General features: G+C 43.2%; 1 protein-coding gene across 16 annotated transcripts in view; it reads right to left on the bottom strand.

Moving 5' to 3' along the window:
- TSNARE1 (t-SNARE domain containing 1) overlaps positions 1-23,769 on the bottom strand; it is a 456,023-nt gene that overhangs the window by 301,738 nt on the left and 130,516 nt on the right. For all 16 annotated transcript variants that reach the window (XR_008430352.1, XM_053939861.1, XM_053939852.1 and 13 more), the window contains one exon: positions 2,845-2,922. Coding sequence is in view for 15 of the 16 variants with exons in the window: in XM_053939861.1 (XP_053795836.1) it covers positions 2,845-2,922 (78 nt within the window). In the remaining variant the exon portion in view is untranslated. The remainder of the gene's footprint in view (positions 1-2,844; positions 2,923-23,769) is intronic.

The raw sequence follows: 23,769 nt of genomic DNA on the forward strand, positions 1-23,769 counted from the left end.
CCAAGACATGAAAAGTATTGCTGAGATTGGCCACAACCTGGAATTTTTAGAATCTAAACAACAAAATCATAACATGGCCAACTCCTGACAGCTTGGAACAGCCTGGCCAAGGAAGGGGTGAAGTCACAATTCCTGGGAGTGTTCAAGGCACTTCCCAAGGTTTAGTGGCCTTGGTGGCATTCAGTCAAAGCTTGGACTTGGAGATCTTGGAGGTCTTTTCCAGCCTTAATGATTGTATGACTCCATGATTCTATGATCTTCAGCACCCCAAAAGGGACAAGAACATTTCGGGTGCACAGTTAGGTCTCCAAACACAACAGGAAACCTGAAAAACCCCAGAGAGCTGCAGCAAGCCAGGAAAAGGAGGGAAAGAGGAGCTGTGATAGGATTTATGAAATCTGTAGGATGCTCAGCACACCATGCCCAGCACAAGAGGAGTAACCCCATCATCTGGTGAGCATCTGCCTGTTTCTTGCTCAGCCACTTGTGTGGTACTACACAAACAACTTCACTGACTTATTTTCTGTGCTCCAAGTCAGAGCTTCCTGAGTTTCCTCAAGAGACTTTATGCTACAAAAGGAATCATGGGCATTCTTCCCCATTTCCTAACCCTAAAAAGTTCTTTACCTAAAGTGAATTAGCTCTGCCAAATCTCAGCAGTACACTCAGCAGCCTTCACCTGAAAATCTCCAATCACTTTTTGGGGGAGAGACTATAAAAAAAAAATAAACTGAATGAAACTGATTTTGTCAGACAAAAATTAATATGGGTAGTGAATGGAGCAACAACAGTAGAGTATCTTATGGTCATTTCTTCAACCTGAAAGCACTTTAAAAGGCATTATAGATTCATTGATCCATAGATTTTAAAAGCCAGAGAGAGCAATTCTGATTATCCAACCTGATTTCCTCCCATAAAATTTTGTCCCATCACTCCCACATTAAGACTGGGGACTGCAGCTGGACTAAAGTGTATCTTATAAAAAAGACATTTGAGTCTTGATTTAAAGGTTTGTGGCAAAGCCAAATCCATCAAGCCCCCTCCATAAGCAGTTCTAATGGCTGGTTACCCTCATACAGAAGGATTGAATTTGTCTAGCTTTACCTCTTATCTCCTGATCTCCTCCTATGTGAGAACAATAGATTAACGAGCCCCTTGCTATCTACTTGATGTCTTTCTTCCTAGAGCGACACCACGATTGAGTCTTCTTGGATGTCTCAAACAGAAATTTGGATGGCACAGATTTGAAACTCTGATTTCCAGACATCAAACAGTTTTGGCTTTTCTTTGCACCCTCTCCATTTTTGCAAAATATTTTTAAGTGCAGGCATTATCTGCTTCACAGAGCACTCAGTTCAGGCAACTCTTTAGAGGAAACACATCATCACCATCTCAAAAGGAGAAATAACAACAACAGTGGTTGTCAAACACGAATTGAAGGGGTTAAGGCAATTCTAACAAAGAATGAAACCAGAAATTGGGTTGTGGTATTTCGAAAGTGATGTGCCATTCACCTTTCGGTTTTCTCAGGATAAAACTCCACTGTGGAAGGAGTTATGATTAAAGCACAGGGGCACATCAAGTCAGCCCTAATCTGGCCAGGCTGGACGAGAACAGCACACACAGACTCATGAGAAGGTTGCACAACTTCAGTCGGAGCCCTCACTTTGGAAGCAGTAGTGCTGCTACCACCCATCACTGGCATTGTCAAATTTAAACTACTGGTGCTGGAGCAGCCAAAATTGGTGCTAATGCAGGTATTCCTGTGTGCTACGGTGTGGTTGTTCACCCACCTGTAAGCCAAGTATCACAGCTGGGAGGTTCAAGCTCCTACAGTGACCATAATCCCTATTTTACGTGGGATGTGTGTCACCAATGCAAGGGTCACCAATCCCTTGTAGTCATAGAAAAATTGGTGCTTGCATTTTCCTGGCAGATGGAGCATACACAACTCATCAAAAGTAGAGACAACTACATTTTAGAAGTTTTTAATTCTCATCCCTGTTCTAAGAAGAATCCTTTGCTACAAACGACCAGGGCTCCACCCCTAGGACACAGTAGGGAAGAATTACACAAATAAAATCCTTTCCCTACACCTAGGCCAGGCCTCTCTGTCACCCAAGACACAGAAAGAACAGACACAGAAGCTGTCAAGATGATTCCAAAGCAATTTCAAGGTCTACTGTAAAATCAGCATTGATAATTTCAGATCACCATCTGACACTGGTGTGTTTTAGAACTGGGGTACAATGGCATTACCTTCCACTCAACAATTTTAGTTTATATCTGTCTGAAAGATAAATTCCTCCAGCCTAACCCAACAAAACTGATGAGCCAGAGCTAGTTTCAAAGGAGGGAGGACTCTGCATCTCTAGGGGCTGGGGAGATCTGGGCAGCAATAGCACCCCTGCCCAACCTACAGAGTGAAGAAGAGCAGAATTCTGGTGTTTTTCTAAGGGAGGTAGAGGTTTTGCAAGCTCATGTGACAGGCTCTGAACACAGCAGTGCTGCAACATATTTGAAAATGAGCCTGGCTTGTTCCACCTTTCTGAGCTCTAGCTCTCTATTGTAACAGATGACACAATTAAAAATAGAAAAAGGATGTGGTCTCAGCAAGGATTGGAATGTGTCTGTGCCTGTTGGATGGAACATATGGTGGAATATTTTTACATCTTATGAGGAGCTGTGTATTGGACATGTGCTGCTGCTCGTGAGATGCAGCAGCAGAAAAGCTGCATTAATATTTGCTCCCTGACAAGAGGAGCTGCCAGGGGCCGTGGCCATGCACAGGAATCATCAGCAGGACAGCACAGAACACACCAGGAAACCTTTCATTTTACGCACCATTGGAGTTAATTCGGAAGACATTGGCTGAAGTCTCCTGAAAAAGTTCCTGCAGCTCACTGGGATCAATCTGGGTAGCTGTAAAGAGAAAAACAGGGAAAAAAAAAAAAAAAGTGTTAATACTGGACACCACCAATCACTTTGAAAGGGTGCTTTGAAAGGGGGTGTAAATTCCTCCTTGCTGCAGAAATTTAGCCCAGGCAGGGTGGTCTGATGCAGCTTTACACAGTGCCTGGTTGTGGAACTTGCACTGGACAGACAAATCCAGCACCACCAGGACAGTGAAGATGCTGCTGCAACACAGTGGATACAGCCCACATGGATTCAGATGGCATTTGCAGGGATTATCAGCAACCAGAATACAAATAATTCCACCTCGTTTACCAAGTGGGAGCATCAGAACCATGACTGAATGAGAAACCACAATGCCAAGTGATGGTCACCCAGCACTTTTCAGAGCAGGAGGGCCCGTAGCAGGTCCTGCCTGTGGAAAAAGCAGTGAACAGAGGACACCTGCTCCATGGGGTCAAAGCTTTTTGGGGCAGGAGGGAGGTGGGAGCTCAGTGGGATCTCCACACATTCCTCTCCTAACCCCCAATAGAAGTTTCTCTTCTTCCTCTTCCTCCCTGATAGCTCAAATGCATGGGGAAATGAGTCAGCGCCAGGAATTTCTACTGCTGGTGCACAGAAAAATCCTCACAGCTTCATTCCCAAGGTCCCCACTTTAGCCAAGGTACTCAGATCTGCCCTACAAGAAGAACACTGAAGTGAGGGTTTGAACATTCTGGGGTTTCAGGGTTGGTGGAAGGTGGGGTGGGTTTTGGTTTTCTTTTTTTGTTTTTGTTTTTTCTTTAATTGTTTTGTTATTGTTGTTTTGGGATGTTTGTTTGTTTTTCATTTTGTTGTAGTTTTGTTTGTTTGTTTAGGATTTATTTTGTTTGTTTGTGTTTGGGATTTTTTTGTTTTGGTTTGGTTTTTTAGCTTCATTTCCCAACTTCAAAATCCATGAAACTGTCCCCGACTTCTCCAGAGTTTCATCATCCCCAGAGAAGGAGTCATGTGGTGGTGGACTGAGGTACACTAGAGAATCATAGACTACTCTGGGTTAGAAGAAATCTAAAGGATCATCCAGTTCCAACCCCCTGCCATGGGCAGGGACACTTTCCACTAGCCCAGGTTGCTCCAAGCCCCATCCAACCCGGCCTTGGACACTTCCAGGGATGGGGCAGCAACAGCTTCTCTGGGCAACCTCTGCCAGGGCCTCAGTACCCCCACAGGGAAGAATTTCTTCCCAATATCCAATCTAAATCTACCTTCCTTCAGCTTAACACCATTAATTATGGCTGTATTAAGTCCATCTCACAGAGTAAGGATACACCACGTGAATAAGCTTTAACCAGGCATTTCAATTTTGATTGATCACACTCACCAGAGAAACACTCATTTGTAACAATGTCTTTGTCACCAGTTTTATGGCAGCAGCTTTCCAGCAGATTTTTTTGTTCTGCCTCCCACCTGCGTCAGCTTTTGTGGGTTTCCCAGAAACTGCTTTACCTGAAACTTCGGTTATAACTTGTAGGACCCCAGGGCTTGTCCACCCAACAGAGTCCAACAGCCCCTGTTGTCACCCAGCTGCTCCTCTGAGGTGAAGCATCTCAGACTCAAACAGGAGCTGAGATTCATTTCTTCAGGTCAGCAGACTGGAACTCTGACCTACTCTGCATCCCTTCACCAGATCTCCTTACGCTGCTAAAGCACCACAGACCCAACCTGCACTTGGCAGAGCAGAAAGACAACGATGGAACAAGGCAAAAATGAGGAAAATTGGGCAAAATGAGAAGCCTGCTGGATGCACTGCTCAGGTTAGGGCTGAGGATGCATCTCCCAGTGCTGGAGGAGCAGTTGCACATCCAGAGAGATTTTCGACTGTTTCTCACACTCCCTGAGACGGTTCAGCCCTGCAACAGCTGTAAATAAAAGTCACGGATCAGCCTGTCAGGATGACACAAATCCAGGGTATTAAATTCTGTTTAATCCAAATGCACAGGGCCTCATTGCTAGAGATTTTCCCACTCCTCTCTTCCTGCAGTTTCTCCTAAATCAGCTGTCCCAGACACTCCTTTCCTTTGTTCTATAGGGGAGGCTGCAGAAGAGCAGAAATTAGCGTGGGCTCCCCTGTCCTCCAGGAATTTCACTTGTTGCTAACAAAGTCTAGCTCTAATTAAATCACTGGCTTTTCCTCTTTTGAGCAGCACAGGAAAAGATTCTTAGGTCTTTACAGACTGTGATTACCCCCATTTTAGGAGATTTTTTTCTTGGATTTTCAGGGTGCTAACATGTTCCAGAGAAAACTCGTCTGCACATTTTGGGATAGAACTCATTTTAGATGGGTGAGGTTGTTTTTGGATTTTTTTTTTTGTTTGTTTGTTTGTTTGTTTTTTTGGGTTTTTTTTTTGTTTTTGTTTTTGTTTTTGTTTTTGTTTTTTTAACTTCTTTATTTTATTCTACCCTTAGAAACACTAAATTCGCCTCAACAGATTTTTATCCTGGCCCAGTGATCCTGAATCCACATGCACTGAGGTACTGAACAAAGCCTCAGATGAACCATGAAGCAACCAAACCAAGGGTTGGGAGCTCCCTCAAGAGCTCAGATGGAATCACCCAGCTGGGAACAGCACTGCTTGAAATCCCCAAATAATCCAGACTGCAGGCTCCAGTGTGCTCCCACATGGGGACACTCCTGCACAGCCTCCAGCAGGCACCTCTGAGGAGTCATTTCAAATGCCAAAGTCACACCAAGAGTCAAGATGAAATATCCCAAACGTTGCAAAAGGCAGGAGAAGTGCCAGTTTCACTGAGAAGGAAACACAGAGCAACACTGAGAGTCCAGAGTTGTTCCATGAAGTTAAAAACTACCCAAAAATTCAGGTGCGAGTTTGGGAGGGTGAGATTTATTTATATTTATTGGTGGGAGACCAGTTTTCTCACCCTGTGCCACAATTCACCAATGGGAAAGAGACAATGCATGTGGATCATACTCTGAAATCATGGAAATAATTTGGTTTTTAAGCCTCCACGTATTCATTGTAGTCAAAATTATATAAATAGAAGAGGACTGTGAGGTTATAAACTCCTCCTCAAAGGCCTCTGAGTCCACACCTATCTAACAGCACCCACAATCACCCTCACACCTAAAAAAAAAAGCAAATTAAATCTAAAAAAAACCCAACCAAAAACACAAATTAAACTTTTGTCCAAAATTTCCCAACAATTTATTTGAAAATGCAATTCAAGAAAAATGTTTTTTTCTGAGAAAATTGCACTCTATCTGGCTTGCAGTTTCTTGCCCCTAGACTTTTTATTTCATGCCACAGCATGCTTCCAGTTCTGGCTTTTATTTTGTTTTTATTTTGCAAAAGAAAAGAAAATAGTAACAAGGAGGCTGTTTTAACTACTCCAATTTCAAGCTTCAACACATCAAGCCGAGATGTTGTAACTATTCATGGAGGATGCAGCAGTTCAAGCAGACAAGCAGAACAACTCAAAAACAGCAGCAGAAAGCAAAGCAAAACTGCCTCTGTACTACCATGCCAAGGAAGAAAAACCAAGACTGAGAAGTAAAGTGGATGTGAAGTCTGATAAAAAATTAAACATCTTTGATTACATCAAGTGAATATTTAAATATTATGATTCCCCAAGAAGGATTAGGAGGTTTCTGATATGCATTAAATGATGTTATGCATTAAATACATGCCCTGACACTAACAGAGTTCAGGGCCACAGCTGGGAAAAAATTACTTTTATTTACACTGTGGGTCCTCAAGGCTGTGAAGGTTTTGCAGTGGATGTGTTACAGAATCCCACATGCAAATGGTTTTTCCTTTACTTCCTTAACTGCACATTTAAAAAAAAAAAAAAAAAAACAAAAAAAAAAAACAAAAACATTTGTACTGTTTCCATTTATTTTCCCCATTTATTTTTCCAGGAAAATTCCCTTGGATCCCAGGACAACCCAGCTTCCTCTGCTACCAGTTCAACCTCCTCCCTGCTTAGCATATAGTGGTTTCCTGCTATATTTATTGCTGTTATATTTTTTTTTATTCAGAGAAATCATAGAATGTTTTGGGTTGGAAGGGACCTTAAATATCATCTGTTCCTGCCACCATGGGCAAGGACACCTTCTACCAGACCAGGTCTCTCAAACGCCCATCAACCATCTCCCAAAGCAGCAGCAAACAATGGCATTTCTGATATTTGCCTATTTAATTCTTCTTTCTCTTGCCTGAAAAGCCCCAGGGGCACCCAGGTAGGTGCAACAGATGGAAAAAAGAGCTTTTCAACACCTGCTCTGCCAAAGCAAAGTGTGCCACTGCACACTCTGCAGGGGGAGACCCCAGCTGTGAGTGGGACCTTGAGGAACTTTGTGACTTTTGTGTGGAGTTTTAACCACAAATTGCTTCCTCTGGGCAAAAATCTGTGAGTTTAAATCTAAGGAATGCAACATCAAGCAAGTTTAAATCCAGGAATGCAACATCACCTCACACCCATCTGCTGTGCAGGGGTGGCAGCTTAGACCCCTGTGTTATCTGTCACACTCTGGATCAATGCAAAAAAGGAGAAAGAAAAAAAGAAAGAAAAAAGAAAAAAAAAAAAAAAGGAAACTGAATCATGGAATCACCTAGGTTGGAAAAAACCTTTTAATCCAACCATTAACCAAGCACTGCCAAATCCACCACTGATCTGTGTGCCTTGAGTGACACATCAACACATCTTTCAAATATCTCCAGGGATGGTGACTCAGCCACTTCCCCTGACACCCTGTTCCCATGACTGATGACCCTTTCATAGAAGAAATTGTTCCTAGTACCCAATACAAACCTCACCTGGTGAATCTTGAGGCCATTTCCTCTTTTTCCACCATTTCCTACTTGGGAAAAGTGACAGACCCCAGCCTGGCTGCAATCTCCCTTCAAGGAATTGTAAGGAGTGGTTGAGGAGCTTAAAAGTCCATGCAAGCCTTACCCACGATTTTTGCAACCACTATCTCAGAGAACACTCAGAGTGCATCACTTTCTGTGATTCAGAGCAATTATAATCTTTAATTCATCACAATTCTGTCTACAGGAGACAACTCTGGGTGAGGACTGGCCAGTGGAGGGATGTGGTGTCTGTGCTTGGAGCAAAATAGAACCCAAGGAATCATGGGCTGCTTCCCCCAGTCCTGCTCAGGAGGGAAAAAAAATAATTCTGCTGCACCTGGGCATCCCTGGGGCTCTCATGTGCTGGGAAAATCCACAGCTCCAAGGACCACCACCAGCAGCTTCAGTAGGGGAGGAGAAATCCCAGCAGGAATTTATTTCAGCTCCTCTTCAAGACAAGCCAAATACGATGCCTGACCAGGCTTATAAGGTCTTGTCTCAAGTGATCTGGATAAAATTAATGTAAAAGGGAATTGCTGGAGGTCCAGGACAATACTCATGGCAAAGGAACCTACAGGAACAGCCTTTCACTTAGTGTTAATGAAAAGCGCCCGTGTTTGCCACGTTAATCTTCCTTTCCTATTAATTATTTCACACTAATTTGGAGCTCCTAATGGCTTTTCTGCAGCCAGGTGAAGTCAATTCCCTCCCTGAACTCAATTTTGCAGCAAACCCAAAATGACCTAAAAGTTGCAGAGAAGAAGCAGCAGTAATTACAGTAACTTGGGGGAAAATGGGGGGAAAGAGGAAAAACAGGACAGGAATTTGATCTTTCTACTTACAATACCTCATGTGGCTGTAGCAAAGCAACTCACACCTCAAATTGCCATGGATTTATCCCCAAAGCACCACCAAGAATTCTATCTGTGGTCTGTAAAAGAAAGTCACAGATTTCCTACAGCTTCTCTCCTTTGAAAGCTTCAACTGAAGTTACAGCATCATCCTTTGCTGAAGAAACTCCCACAGAAAGTTACTTGGTCTCCAAACTCCTCTTCTGTGCCATGAAACACCTGCAAGGAGTAAAAAAAGCAGGCAGGAAGGCAAACCTGCTCGCTCTGATTTCAAATTATCCACCCCAAATCCTCAGTTTACCTCCAGCAGCATGGATTAAGCCCCACCACACCCAGCCCTGTGGCTTAACCCTTTCACAGCTGAGCTGAGTGGATGAGTCTCACCCATCCAGCACCTTGTTACTCCTCCAGGATCACTGGAGCCACTGCAAAGCTTCAATTCCCCCCTTTTCATACCATTATCCAAGAGAATAGTTTCTCACTGAAGACTGAGATACACAATAAGAGCCTCTGGCACTGGGAAGTGAACCCCGGGGAGAGGAAGAGATTGGTTTTTTGGCAGCTGGCCAGAGAGGAAAAGAGATTTGCTCTGGAGAAAAAACAGTAAATTCATGTCTTTGTTTTAGTTTTTACACAAGAGCTGGCATTGAAGTGAAAAGGTGGAAGAAGGTGAAGGAGGCCAAGACAAAAGAGAGTAAAGAGAAAGAAGCAGATTGTCATGTAAGGAAGAAAATGCAAAAGGCAAGAAGTGGTGGAGGCACAGACACCTACACCCACCCCAGACAAGTCCTTTAGTCCCCAGCACTCAACAGCTTCCCAGGGTGTTCCTCCCTGTGGATTCTCTGGTGTCTGATCCTATGTTCCACACAGCCCTTAGTTTCTTCCACTGCCAGAACACTGTTTTGGTCTTCCACTGTCCTCCCCTTTCACATAATCCACAGGAACTCTCACCACATCTGCTCTCCTGTTCACACTGGTCAAAAAATGCTTCAACAAACACCAGGACAGAAAGGATTGCCAAGGACATGTTTGAACCAAGTTCCTTTCCTCAAAACAGCCAGTTTAAGATAGAAAAAGAAATGTAAAAGAATGAAAGAATCATGTGTACTGTGAAGTTGCTCCTGGCCTGCAAGCTTGGGAGGTTTTTATTTCCTGCTGATGAAATTTGAGTGAAATAAGTGATAAAGGGAAATGTAAGCAAAAATCACACTCATCAGGCAATGTGATTTTCATCAGCATTGTAAAATGTGAGGCTGTTTCACATGGAAAAGCTCTGAGGCTCTTTGCTACAGATTTGTCCAAAAGGGCCTGGGTCTCCTCAGCTCAGCCATAGCACAGGAGGGGGCACCTATGGAATTACAGGTGTAAAAATTGGGATGAAGCTGGTGTTTGCACCAATCCTCCCTCAAAGCCCTCCTCACACAGCAGGGTCAATGTGTTCGAGAACTCAATTCCCTACGGGTTAACTCAAGGTCTCTGTTTGCATTAACACTTAAAAACGCCTGTTCTCTTTTTTTTTTTTACTTTTTTAATCATCTTCCTGATTTGTCCAAGTTCTCCTGAACGCACAAAATACATTTTTCCTGGTTTTAGAAATGAAGTTTTACCTGAAGGTAAAATTCTTCTCAGCTGGAAGAACATGTTTCACCCCACCCATCTAAAAGGGAGAGGTGTTAGGTAGTGAAGTACCTGCCTTCTCCTCCTGTCCCTAAGGGAAAACCAAGAATCATAGAATTGATTGAATTGGAAGAGACCCACAAGGATCACTGAAGTCCAACTCCTGGCCCTGAACAGGACAATCCCAAGAATTACATCATATGTCTGAGAGCATTGTCCAAAAGCTTCTTCACCTCAGACAGGCTTGGTGCTGTGACCACTGCCCTGGGGAGCTGTTCCACCCTCTGGGTGAAGAACCTTTTCCTAATATCCAATAAACCTCCCCTGACACAATTTCAGGCCGTTCCCTCAGGTCCTGTCACTGGTCACCAGAGAGGAGAGATCAGTGCCTGCCCCTCCACTTCAGCCTTCCCCTACACAAGGACATTGCTCCCACCTCACTTCCCCACCAGATAACACTCCCAGAAAAATCACAGTGAAAATGAAAGTAAAACCAACACATCTGATTTCACAGAATAGATTTTTTTTTTTTTTTTTTCTCTTTGAACATCTTACCACAGCTACAGCAAGTTGGCCAGAGGAGACAGAAGTTTCATGCTGTCTAAGCCAAATCAAGCTCAGGGCCTAAATTCAACAAGTGGGTAAGACCAAGGAGGCAAAGCAGGCAGCGGGAATAATTTCAGGTTGTTAAGGACATCACCTAGGATCCAATTTTTGTCTTGGGCTCTCTGAAACAGTTTCAATACCTAAACCTTACCCAAACTTCTAAATTTACACATAATTAACACATTCCCAGAGAAGTAAGTGCACAGTGTCCCCGGAACAAATGTTCCTGGTAGAGCTTGTAAGTTTTAACTGGAGCTCAGCATGGTTCTTTCTAGGAAAAACCTAGCAAATAAAATAAAAAAGAAGCCTAGAATACAGATACAATACACATTTCTGAGAGAAATAATAAATACAGTGCCTATCCCAAGGGAAGTCTAGGAAGCCAAGGAAAAAGGCTATTCAGGCAAAAGTTTCCCATGTAAGTGAGGCCTAGGGAAGTGGAACCAAAACTTGGCAGTTTGGCAAGTGCCTGTGCCCTCGGTGGCACAGCAGGCACTGCAAGGGACACTCCAGCCATGGAGAATTATTCCTTATGGAATTAAAGAAGGTAAAGGGTGAGAATTAATTAGCAGTAAAAGTCAACTTCAGAAATTAGAGAAGATACAGAACTTAGAAACTCTGTCCTCCACAACCTAGCTGAGGAAAAAGGCTGCACACAATTCCTACACTTCCATTTAAATCAGCCAAGAGATGATTTTTGTCCTAAGCCAATTGGAAGGAGCATTAAACCCAGGAGTGCTTTGCCAAATTCCCATCCTCCCCATGAGGGAAACAGCCCCATGCTGTTCCAAACACAGCACCAAGTCCTCAGCCACAAAAAATACAAATCTCTGTGTACCCAAGAGCTGGTTCAAAGAGAAAAGGAAACATTAAGAAACATTAGAGATTGATGAGACACTGGCACAAGTTGCCAGGCGAAGTTGTGGATGTGTCAGCCATGGAAGTGTTCAAGAAAAGGTTCGATGGGACTCTCAGCAACCTGGTCTCATGGAAGGTGGGTTGGAACAAAATGATTTTGAAGGTCCCATCCAACCCAAACGACTCTATGGATCTATGATGAATTATCTTTTTACAGTGCAATCAAGATTCAATCAGATTTGCTTTGCATTATTTCCGGTTAAGATGTTTTTGTTCACTTTGGTATCCTTCTTTAGCAAATATGCTAATAACAAACTGCAGAAGAAGAAAGGAAAAGACTCTCTAGTGAATAGCACCTCACCTGGTGTGTCCAGGACAGCACAGACAGTGCCAGAGTCTCAGCTCATGTAGGAGTGTGGCCAAGGAAATCTGCAACTGTGTTAGAATCATAGAAATCACAGAATGGTTTGGGTTGGAAGGGACCTTGAAGTTCACCCAGTTCCAACCCCCTGCCATGGCTGGAGAAATGTGTCAACAACTCATTGTTCAGCTTTGCCAAACCTTTGGATCCACGTCCCTGAGGGTGCATCTCCAACTTTCTCACAGCAGTAGTAAGCAAAAACAGCTTCCCAAACCCACCCATGTGATACTAAGGAAATAAAGAGAAATATCCAGACTGTCCACAAAGAGAGGTCGTTCCTAGAGCCAGCCCTGAGACAAACACTCTGCCAGACCATGCACTGACTCTTGGCCAAGTGGAGAGGCTCCTCCTTGGGGAGCATCACAAGTTCCATGACCCCAGACGTGAGCAATTAGCTGCCCTGCCCAAATTCGCTCCAGTCCTGGAGGTGGCTTTTGCAAGTGGACAGCAAATCCATGACCAAAATCCTGGAAAATCAGCAAGTACAGTCTTGACAAGGAGCAGAGAACTCCCAGAGAGGATCAGAAACAGCACGAGAGAAAGCTGTTGGCACGAGGTGCCGCTCAGAAGATGAGCTACACTCCGTTGTAAAAGCAAAGCGCTGGATAAAGCAGACATGCTGCTCCCAACTCATGAAGGAGAGGAAAACACCCAACAAAACTAAAACAAAAGTTCCAACCAACCAACAAAATTTGCTACATTACTACCCTAAAAGTTTATTTCAATTTATTATCAACAAGTTCCCTGCTTTTGAAAGACCACTAGAAATATATCAGATTTTTCTCCCAGCAGAGTGACAGTTTGTGCTTCTCACTCTTTTCTTCCCAAGCTTGTTAAAGATGTTAGACAGCAACTTCAGCCTTCAGTACAAAACCTGATATTCTCTACATCTGCATTAATGCTGCCAGAAAAACCTGTTCTCATCCTAGGCTCCTGTTTAGGCAGTAGGGAAAAAAACTAAAAGCAAAAAAAACCTCCAAACCAGCATGAAAAAAAAAAAACAAAAACCCAAAACAACAAACACACTACCTTCTAATTTCTAAGAAAAACAGCAGCTCTTGCTGATTTAGTAGAAGGAAATGTCAAAGACTCACGAGGCTGTTACTAAAATAAAGAGCCCATCACTTCATGGGGGCAACACAATGGCTAAAAGTGATTTGAAGGTCAGGCGAGGTTGGCAGCCCATGGGAAAGGAGCTGGTGGGATCCTCTGCCCTGTTCCACCTGCTCAAACCTCTGTAAAATGAACAAAGTAATTCAGAGAACTCCCACTTTTACCACGGGAATCCACAGGGCTGCGGTGCTCTTCTCCAGACAGGAGAATTAGGGGAAAAGTTGATTTTTCATGATGGTTAAATGCAAAATAGACTTCAGATTTTAAGCAAAATTTTGTGAAGAATAAATGCAGAGCAGAGCTGGGTAGTGAATTTAGATGATGCTAATTTTGGCGGTGTGGAAATTTTAGTTTTGGTTGGACAGTTTTACAATTAAGAGTTTTTCTCCATTTTCAGGCAGTGGGGAGACAAACTTTAAAAAGTTTTGCATAATTCTCATGTGTCACCAAGACACAGTTAAGTCCCTTTAGAATGAAAAAAAATCACTTTTTTTTTCATTTTTGCTGGTTGTGGATTAGGATAGAGTTAAAAGGACAATTCATTTTTGATTGAAATAAATCAATGTACTGGAAAATACCAATTAATTTTTGAAATATCCCTATCAAATCCTATTGCTTCTTGCTTTCCAAGATGGAAAGTCTAATCATGTTCCCTCCTTCATGCTCCAAAGCAGTGGCAAAAGCAAGCATTAAAGCAGTGTCCATCTTAATTTTTAAAAGAATACCTAAATCATTAAAAAAAAACAAAAAAGACAACTTAAGGTATTTGACAGTTTGTTTAATTTTTTTTAATATTGATGCTGTATGAGGATATAAATAAAACCTGAGTGAAAGCAAGTTTTGTTTGTATTGCCATATTACTGGGATAGTCTGCAGTCCTGTGTTAATGCAAACACAAACAATAGCACCAACAGGATGTGAAAATGTAAAGGAATTGACTGGAAAAGCAAAGTGGAAATGATTAATCTTACACTTACTGCCTGAGCTGTTGGGAGTGTAGCGTGAAAACAGCCAGCAAAAAAGATGAAGAATCCAAATATTTTTGAAATGCTGTTATTTAAAAATTTATTGGTGATATAAATCACAAAATATTGTTTTTATTTTCAAACTGGCACTTAATCAGCCTCTCTTCTGGCCTTATTAATGAACTCAGCACTAATTGCCTTAGAAAATATATTTTTAAAGATTCAGGCTATTAATGACAAGATGGAGATTATTTTTTTTCCTGATTAAGTCCATGTGATGCAAGTAAGTGGTAGCAGAAAAAAACAGCCCTATGAACAAAAGAGAGAAACCCTAGAAAATATTACCTTGCCATGACTTTCCAGTTGAACAAACACATCCCATTGGGATGGGACACTGTGAATGCTCTGTCCCTGGATATCTCCAAGGCCAGGTTGGATGGGGCTTGGAGCAACCTGGGACAGTGGAAGGTGTCCCTGTCCATGGCAGGGATTGGAACTGGATGGTTTAAGTTCCTTTTCAACCCAAACCATTCCATGATCCAGGTAAATGGATATTTCTACACTCCTTGTAAATGTGATGCTGGACCCTCAAGTTTGTTCCAGAGTCAACACTTGTTGCAGCACAAAGCCATAGAATTTCAAGTGTAGAAAATGCCTTTTCTTCCCATTTTCTTCCTCTTCGTAACTTTCTTCATGACTAAAAATTCAGGCCATTTCAAGGACTCAGAAGACAAATTGCTCCCACAGTAAGTAAAAACAAAAATCTCAGAGACCTTGCAGAGTCATTGAGACCTGCATGAAGAGTTTTCACAAACTAAAAGCCCCGGAGAGATGAAGTGAGATCTGGGATGACAGGACAGCAGAAATTACTGAAACAGAGACAAAGTGGATGCAATGGAAAATAGCAATGGAGCAGTGCAACAGCTGGCACCCATCTATGGGAAAAAGAGGTTTCTGCACGGGTAAGGTTGTAAATGCTGGAGTAGATTTCCCAACTCAAAGTTCCAACTGATGCACCCTCCTCTTCTGGAGAGCTTCAACTCTCCATCAAAGAAAAAAAAGGAGCAAGGTAATTTATTAGACATTTTAAAAAGAAATGAAAAATGTCAATACACCCCTTGCCATTTATTGGGAATCTTTATCATGTTTAAATAAGAAAAGTATACTGCTAATTTAAGCATCATACTTTATATACCTTCTCAGCATTACTGAATGAAGGAAGGAAAATTACTTTTGTTTGCTTAAGATTAAACATAATAGAAACCATCTGGCTCCAAGAATTAGCTCTTTTGGAAGAAATCATAAAACCTATAGAGGGTTTTATAATCCATATGTACCAGACCCCATACGTCGTTCAGGAAGATGAAGTGCCATCTGCCAGAGCTTCTGGAATTCTCCTGGGCTCGTTTCTGAGGGACATTTTATGTGGATCTGGTCACCCACAGCCTATGGAATCTGCAGCTGGCCAGGAGAGGTTGTAGCAATGGCCATAAAATGTCCTGTTTCTTGTTACACAGCTACTGCTGTAGTTATTCCCTGGAAAGGAAGGACTGGCACAGAAGGCATTGACTCAGCTGCCTCTCCCTGGGATTCACATGGACCAAATTTTGATTTCTCAGACTTTGAACAAGTTACTGGTGAGCCTTTTTATTGCTCCTCACAGTGAAATGGTCAATGTGGGGAAACATTACAGGATTAGTCATTTATTTTTTGTACACATTCACTCCGGAACAGACCATCCCCATCTATCAAGGGAGGAGTAGAGGAGAACATTATCTTACTGCCATGTATTACATGGAAAAAAAATACTTTTCTGTTCCACAGATGATTTCAGGTATAAACATTGAGTTGTAGAATGGTTTGGGTTGGAGGGGATGATAAAGATCATCTTCTTCCAACCCCTTGCCATAGGCAGGGACACCTTCCACTATCCCAGGTTGCTCCAAGTCCTGGCCTTGACATTTCCAGGAATGGGGCAGCCACAGCTGCTCCGGGCAACCTGGGCTTCACCACCCTCACAGTAATGAATTTCTTATTTATATCTAATCTAGAGGCATTCTCCCTTGTCCTCTACACACCCTTAAAAGAAGTAATCTCACAGACCCATTACTGTACAAGGAAACCTCTAACCCAGCACAGCAACACAGCCCTAAAAAGACAGAGCTAAAAAATAAAGTTCAAGGAAAAGAGCAGTTCATTAGAAGTTTATGCAAAGCTACAGAAGAAATGGAGTTTCTCCATCTGTGATGTGATTTGGACAATGAACTTAATGCCCACACTTGCACACAAAAGAAAAGAAAAGGACTGTATGGGTGTTAGCATTAATTAGACATTATTATATTACCCTCTGCACCTTTGTAAAGCAAAAATATCCCTTCCTCATGGGTAAACCAGCAGCATTTACACTGCACTGGGCTCAGCCCTCATGTTCAGGAGGACTGATCCATCTTCAGGGTCAACTGTGCCTTCAGCTGCAAGACAAGAAGTGGCTGTTTTGCTCTTTAATTCAGCAGAACTTTGCTGTGCTTCTCATTGTCAGCAGAAGTCATTAAATATCTGCCAACCAGATTTTGCTCTCCATCTTAATTGAAAAGTCTCTATTATGTACTTGAACACAGACTTTCTCCCTTGCTTTCAAAATAAAACTGAGATGTGGCTTGAAGTATTTGCCTAACAAAAAAAAAAAAAAAAAAAAAAAAAAAAATCCACGGCACTGTGATACTGATGAGTATGAGAAAGTGGAAGTGACAGGAAACTGATGAAGAAAAGGCTGAGTTAAATTTTTTAGACAACTGGTTTATTAGCTGAAGCATTCTGGTTTAGATCAACAGATACATATGCCAAACCCAGTAAGCTGGTTTCAGCTGAAAGTTTTGTTCTTCCTCCCTTTACTACAGCTGAAACAGCCCCTTACAAGCTTTCAAAGAGAAATGTTTTGACATTTTGAACTGAAATACCATGTTCTCAAAATTTGCCCATATTAAAAAAAAAACCAAATAGCAAGAAAATTAGAAAAAAAAAAAAAGATAAAGAGGGTTTTCCTCGAATACTTCAGTTAGTGCAAATCTCTTTTTTTTTTTTTTCATTTGCAGATAAGTTCTAAACATAATTGGCAGCCATAAGGAGTAAAAGCTTAACAAGTAAATAAAAATCATTTACATCACCCCCCTGAGTACCAGCACCACTGCTCATGCAGAGAAAAATGCATAAATGCATTTACAAGACATAGCAAAGAGGTGGAACCAAAATATGTCTGAAAGGTTTTGGTTCCAAGGGCAAAGTTCAGGCAGATATACAACCTCCACAGGAGGTAATCCTTTAGTTCCTTTGGAAGATGTCAAGGAATCCCCAGGCAAATAATAATTTAAGGGTTAGGGAAGTAATTGTGTCAAAGAATCCAAGAAATGCCATTTTGAACTATTTCACGTCTCTTTTCCTTCTGTAACCTCTCTTCAAACATTCTTGCCAAGTGCTACAGGAATTTTCTGACACTTTTTCCATGACAATTGATAGAACCACAGAATCACAGAATGGTTTGGGCTGGAAGGGACTTTAGATCTCATCCAGCTCCAACCCTGTGCCATGGACAGGCACACCTTCCACCAGACCAGGTTGCTCCAAGTTTCATCCAACCTGGCCTTGGACACTTCCAGGGATGGGGCAGCCACGACTTCTCCGAGCATGTTGCTGCAGCTAAGGCCAAATAAAACCCTTCCCCACACCTGTTCCCTATCAGATGCCCATAAAAGGGTTAACAGCAGATTTCCAGCACACCTACAACCATTCCCTTCTGTGCACACCACTATTAATAGCAAATGTGAACATGTGAGCAGGGTGTTGCCAGCAATGGCTCTCTGGATTTTTGTTGATGTTGGGATTGCAATAAGAAAATGCAATGTTCCAGCAGAAGGAACAGGACTGCTGCCAAATCCCTGCTCCACCACCTTCCTTTGTGCTGGTTTTGCACCCACCAGCATTAAATGGTGGGGACAAAAGGTGGGGATAGCCTCTGGCTGGGACAGGGGACTCATGCACCCACGAGCCAGTAGTGGCCACCTAATGGGGACTTGTCTTGGATGTGAGTCTGGGGATATCCCATGCCTGGAAGTTGTGGGTCACCCATCCCTGGAAGTGTTCACAGACAGCTGGACATGGCTCTGAGCAATCTGGTCTAGTGGAAGGAGTCCCTGTCAAAGGCAGGGGACTGGAGTCAGATGATCTTTAAAGTTTCTTCCAATCCAACCTATTCTATTTGTCCTTTTACCTCTTTTTGCATCCTTTTCCTTTTCTTCATTCCCTCAGCCTCTCACTTGCTTTTCCCACCCACTACTTTTGAAGTCAGCAGCAGCTGCTGCCATGCAGAGCTCACAAAGCAGCTCAGGGAGACTGAGACGTGTCAAATTCCTCCCTGGGAAAAATTCCTTCCTTGCTGCTTCTTAGGAAGAGAAGGCTGAAACTAAGGGCTGCCCAAAACTGCCTTCATTTCTGTTGTGAGGATGGTGGATACCCAGGGCCTGTGTTCATCTACAGCAAACTTCAGCCCATCCATCCATCTGGTCCTGCTTGAGCAGCGATCTTGGACTTTGTGAACTCCAGAGGTTCCTCCCAACCTTCCCTCATTCTACAGCTCCTCAACAGACCATTCCTCTTCTCCCTTAAAATGAACAGTGACGAAGATCCAAGGAGCAGGAGTGCTATGATTTTCTAGTCAAAGGTTGGACTTGATGATCTCAAAGTTCTTGCCCAGCCTTGATGATTCTGTGATTCTTTTGTGGTCATGTCCTGCCTTTCTTCTTTCCAAATCCCTGTTCAGAGAGGACTGGCACTGGGCAGCAAAACAATCTGCAGGAAATGTGCTACACTGCTGCTGAAACTGGTAAAATGGTGCTTTTTAGAGGCAACTATTGATCCTCAAGTGGTCAGAAGTTGCCTCCCCCAGGTTTCCCATCATGTTGCAGCTCCCAGGTGTTATTCCCTGCACCACCCCACTGGGTAACCACAAGAAAGATCATGTAGACTAGGTGGGACACATAGATCTGCTGGGGAAGGAGATGCTTTGCAGGTCAAATTCTCCACTGCTGGTCTGGACTGGATGAATGAAGTAAAGGAGAGCACTGAGAAAACCACTCTGGGTACATAAAATTCATGGTAGCCAATTGCTCCTGAAAGCAGAAAATATCTCTCACTGGACACTAAAAAAAGACATCTTGAAGCTCTTGAATGCTTGTCAAGAAGGAGGGATCACCCCCTAACACCCATCCAGTTCCAAAGAGTTCACAGCCTGGTCGGAAAGTTCAGCATGAGGTGATTTCCCCCAAAACAGGTGGAAACGGGAGTTTGGCAGCCTCACTCATTCCCATATCCCATTCCCTGCGCTGTGCTAATTCCACACTTGAGATGGTTTAACCTCCCCCAGGGATCTGAGGAGGTCAATCAGCACTTCTCCTCCAGTCCATTGTACCCAGCAGCCTGAGCAGCTAGCAGCAGCTCCTTTGAGTGAGTTGATTTTATCAGAAATTCCTGCTGCAACCTCCGTGCATGCACAAACGCCATCGAGGATTCTATAATTAGAGCACACTGAGAGAGAAAAGCAATTTGTAAGGAGAATTACATCTCTAAAATGTGTCTATCTCAGAAAGGTGCTGCCTGCATGTCTGGGGGGAAAAGCTTGAATATTCAGGAGGAAATTCTCTGTATTGGTGCCACTAGACATTAACTAAAAAGCTAATTGTTTTGGTTTTTTTCTCACTAACAGTCCCAAGTCATAAAAAAATAAACAAAACCCCACACAGGCACACACAGGTGCAAACTTGCACACACCCCTCAGTCATCTGTGCTTAATCAAAGACAAGATATACACAAAATAACCAAAATATCAGCCAACATGCTGAGCACTGTGACTGTGGATTTGTTTGTAGTGCAATGGCACGAGACCTACAGGAGCAAACGTGGGGTAAATTTATACAGGCTGAGATTTATAACAGCAGAGCACATAGTGCTTTGGATCATGCTGGTATTGGTGTTGCTCCAGAGCAAGAGCATTTTTATCTACCAAATCCCACACCACTTCTGTTCCCAAATATTTAAATGAGGCAAGATGAGCTTGCTGGGCAGTTGTATCTACCAACTGCTGTTGGGTACTGGGGGTGTTTAGTCTGGAGAAAAGGGGGTTCAGGGGAGACCTCACTGCTCTCTACAACTCCCTGAAGGCAGGTGTGGTGGTGAGGTGGGGGTTGGACTCCCAGGAAACTCATGAGAGAAAAATGGGAAACGGCCTCAAGGAGGTTCAGATCAGATACGACAAAACATTTCTTCACAGAAAAAGTGGTTAAGCATTGGCAAAGGCTGCCCAGGGCAGTGGTGGAGTCCACCAAAAGAGTTTAAAAAATGAGTCAACGTGGCCATGGAGGTATTTGGTCAAAGGTTGGACTTGATAATCTTTGAGGTCTTTTCCAGCCTTATGGATTCCATGGTTCTATGATCCCATGAAAACCTTCTCACCCACAGCCAGCCCAAGGCTCTTTGCTGTTTTGGTGCTAAAACAGCTGTTTGCTGTTTTGGTGCAGCTAAAAATCACCTGTAAAACCTTGACTGGGGTCTCACCTGACTCATGTTGGCTCCTTTGGTGCCCCCTTCCCTCACTGCAGACCCACAACAGGCACCCACAGCACCATGAAGCAGAACCACCCCAGTCTCTGGGTCACCACACAAGAGATTTTGGGTTATTTTTGCAAACAAGAGGAAAACAAGACATTACCAGACTGTGGGCCATGATCTGTGCGTGCTGAGGGCAAGAGCAGGGGAATGTCCTGAGTCCTGGTCCTGACCCTGCACCATCTGAAGCTCTCTCCCTTCTCCACTGGAACCTTGTCCCTTATTTCTATGGAAAATCTCTGTGATCCTGCCTGCAAGACTGAGGGGAAATGGCAACTTTGGGTCCCAGTTGCAAGGATGATGCAAGGAGCTGAATATCCATCAAATAATACTGCAGGAAGTTCTTCGCATACAGGCAATTCAAAAAGACTGACAAAATAATCTCATGATCCCTTCCAGCTTTAAAATGCATGATTGTGAGAGCTGAAAGGCGTGACAGAAAAAAAAATATATAATGCTACTTAACTGTTAATGCCAAGGTTAGATGTATTTTCACCCAAGATGGCTAAATAACAGAATTTCAAATCTTCCAGTGAAGTTTTGCACCTATAGACTGAGTAGGTGGAAAACAACACTTTTAAAAAGAGCATCTTTGCGTCACTAAAAGCAGACTCTGTCTAAATGGGCTGGAACTATGTCTGGGGATTTCCATGCCATTGTCTTGAAATACTGTAAAAATAAAAAATTTAAAACAACAAGCTTCACGGACATGGAAAGTTCAGATTCTTGTGCCGCCATTAAAAAGTTGGAGGCTTCCATCTCTCAAGCAGTAGCTGGCTTGTTTAAAGAACAAAGCTCAAAGGACATTAGCAAGGTTCATCCTGTTAATAATTCATTATCATTCTTTTTCTCTTTCATCAAAATGTAGACTTTTACTCAGAAGGTTGCAATACACAGGGATTTGAAGATTGCTTTATTCTTACCCTGTTTCCCTACTGAAAATACACTAAGATGACACTTTGGGGCATTTGTGGTGGATTTGGGTTGGGTTGGGTTTATAATTGGACTTGAAGGTCTTTTCTAATCTTAAGAAAATTTATGATTCTATATATTGGTATTTGGGCACAAATAGGTTGCCCAGAGAAGCTGTGACTGCCCCATTCCTGGAAGTGTCCAAGGCCAGGCTGGACAAGGTTTGCAGCAACCTGAGATAGTGGAAGATGTCCCTGGCCATGGCAAGGAGTTGGAACTGGATGATATTTAAAATCCCAGGTCATCCTAGGATTTTATAATTTTAAAAAATGCATTTGCTCCATGAATAAAGGAGACACAGTCCCACATGCCCTGGGTACATTTCGGTAGTGCTAGAAAACAACTTCTGGCAGCTGGTGAGCTCTAAGATACCCAGTGACACAGAAGAGCTCTGTAACCCCTGCTGGGATCTGAACCCAGGTCAGATCTTAGCTGTGCCAGTGTTGGACAGCCAAAATACACAGACCTGGTACAGCCCAGGCTGCAGCACACAAATATGAGATCAAACACTGATCTTCTAAGAGGAAACCTATAGGGATGCCCTAAAAAGCCTGCAAATATTTCCCGTTCCTTGCTAAACTCTCATCTGACTGCCCCACCTCTTCACCCACCTCATGGAGGGTAATTTTCTTGCAGACACAGCTCACCTCAGACAGGGCATGCAGGGTGGGGATGGAGGGGATCCCCATCACGGGATGGAGGACACACCTGGGCTGTGGAGAGCAGCACAAGGGAAATCTTCCTGAGTCAGGATGTTCACACCAGATGTGGGTCTGGAAGTGCTCCAAGTCCCTTCAGGTTGGTCTGGACAGCCTTTCCGCTCTCTCAGGGGCTCAAGAACTGTCCCCATTCCTGCACCCAGCCAGAGCTGGCAGCGCTGCACTGAGCAGCATTCAATTAGGAGAGCTCCCTGCAAGCTGGGAGAGAGCTGAAACACAGAGGGAGGAAGAAGCCAGCTCAAATAAATGGATAATTGCCATTTAATTCCCACGTATTAGATTTGGCAACACTCGCATTACGGTTAAGTCAATAAAGCAACTTTGACTCCAGCCTGATTTGAGGACGGGACAGAGTGATCAATCTGTCTGAGAGGAGCTCCCAGCCCTGCCAGGAGCCCTCGGGGTGGGGACAGAGGAGAGGCCCCTGCCCGACTGCCACGCGGGCAGGGAAATATTCCTTTGTGTGCCAACACAAGCATTAAGCAATGATCCCATCCATGCTCTTCCTAAATTAGGCAGTTTCCCTCTTGGACAATGCATCCCCCTATTCCTAGACCTCAATTAGGCTGCACAGCACAACCCAGGACCTTGCTGGGAAGGTGCTGCTGTGCCAAGACAGTGTGTCCATCATGCCCACATGAACACAGCTCAGGAGACAAGCCCATGTAGGAAATTCACTGGCAGGCAACCTGCTCAAGGGAATGAGCTAATTGCAGCTGTAGCAGAGGGATGAAAACTTCCCAGGGCTGCCTCACAGTTTGTCATTCCCACCTGGCTGCACATCAGCGAGGGAGGGATGTCCATGGAACCTGCCACTGCCAGTGGGAAACAGCAAAGGGCTCTGAGTGAACAGCCCTTGCAGATGTGTTTAGTCCAAATCAATACTAATAAATGTTTCCTGGCATCTGACATCAATAGATATAAAATAATTCATTTACAGGTGCAGCTCCCTTTCATTGAGACAAGTGAAGATTTTTTTTTTTTTTTTTTGTGAGCTACAGCTTCCTTTGGGAGAGACAAAATCTGCCTCTAGCACAACACACAGTTGCTCGTAAGAGATGAGGGAAAGCAAGTGAAACTATGGGAATTTGAGTTCAGCAGAAAATATATCAAGACAGAAATTCCACCAATAATGCATTATTTATTTATTTATTTATTATTATTATTATTATTATTATTGCAACCAAGATGCATAATTTTGCATTACATGGCTCCTATAAAACAGAATTC

This window comes from Vidua chalybeata, chromosome 1 (assembly GCF_026979565.1).
Source record: "Vidua chalybeata isolate OUT-0048 chromosome 1, bVidCha1 merged haplotype, whole genome shotgun sequence".
Classification (NCBI taxonomy): domain Eukaryota; kingdom Metazoa; phylum Chordata; class Aves; order Passeriformes; family Viduidae; genus Vidua; species Vidua chalybeata.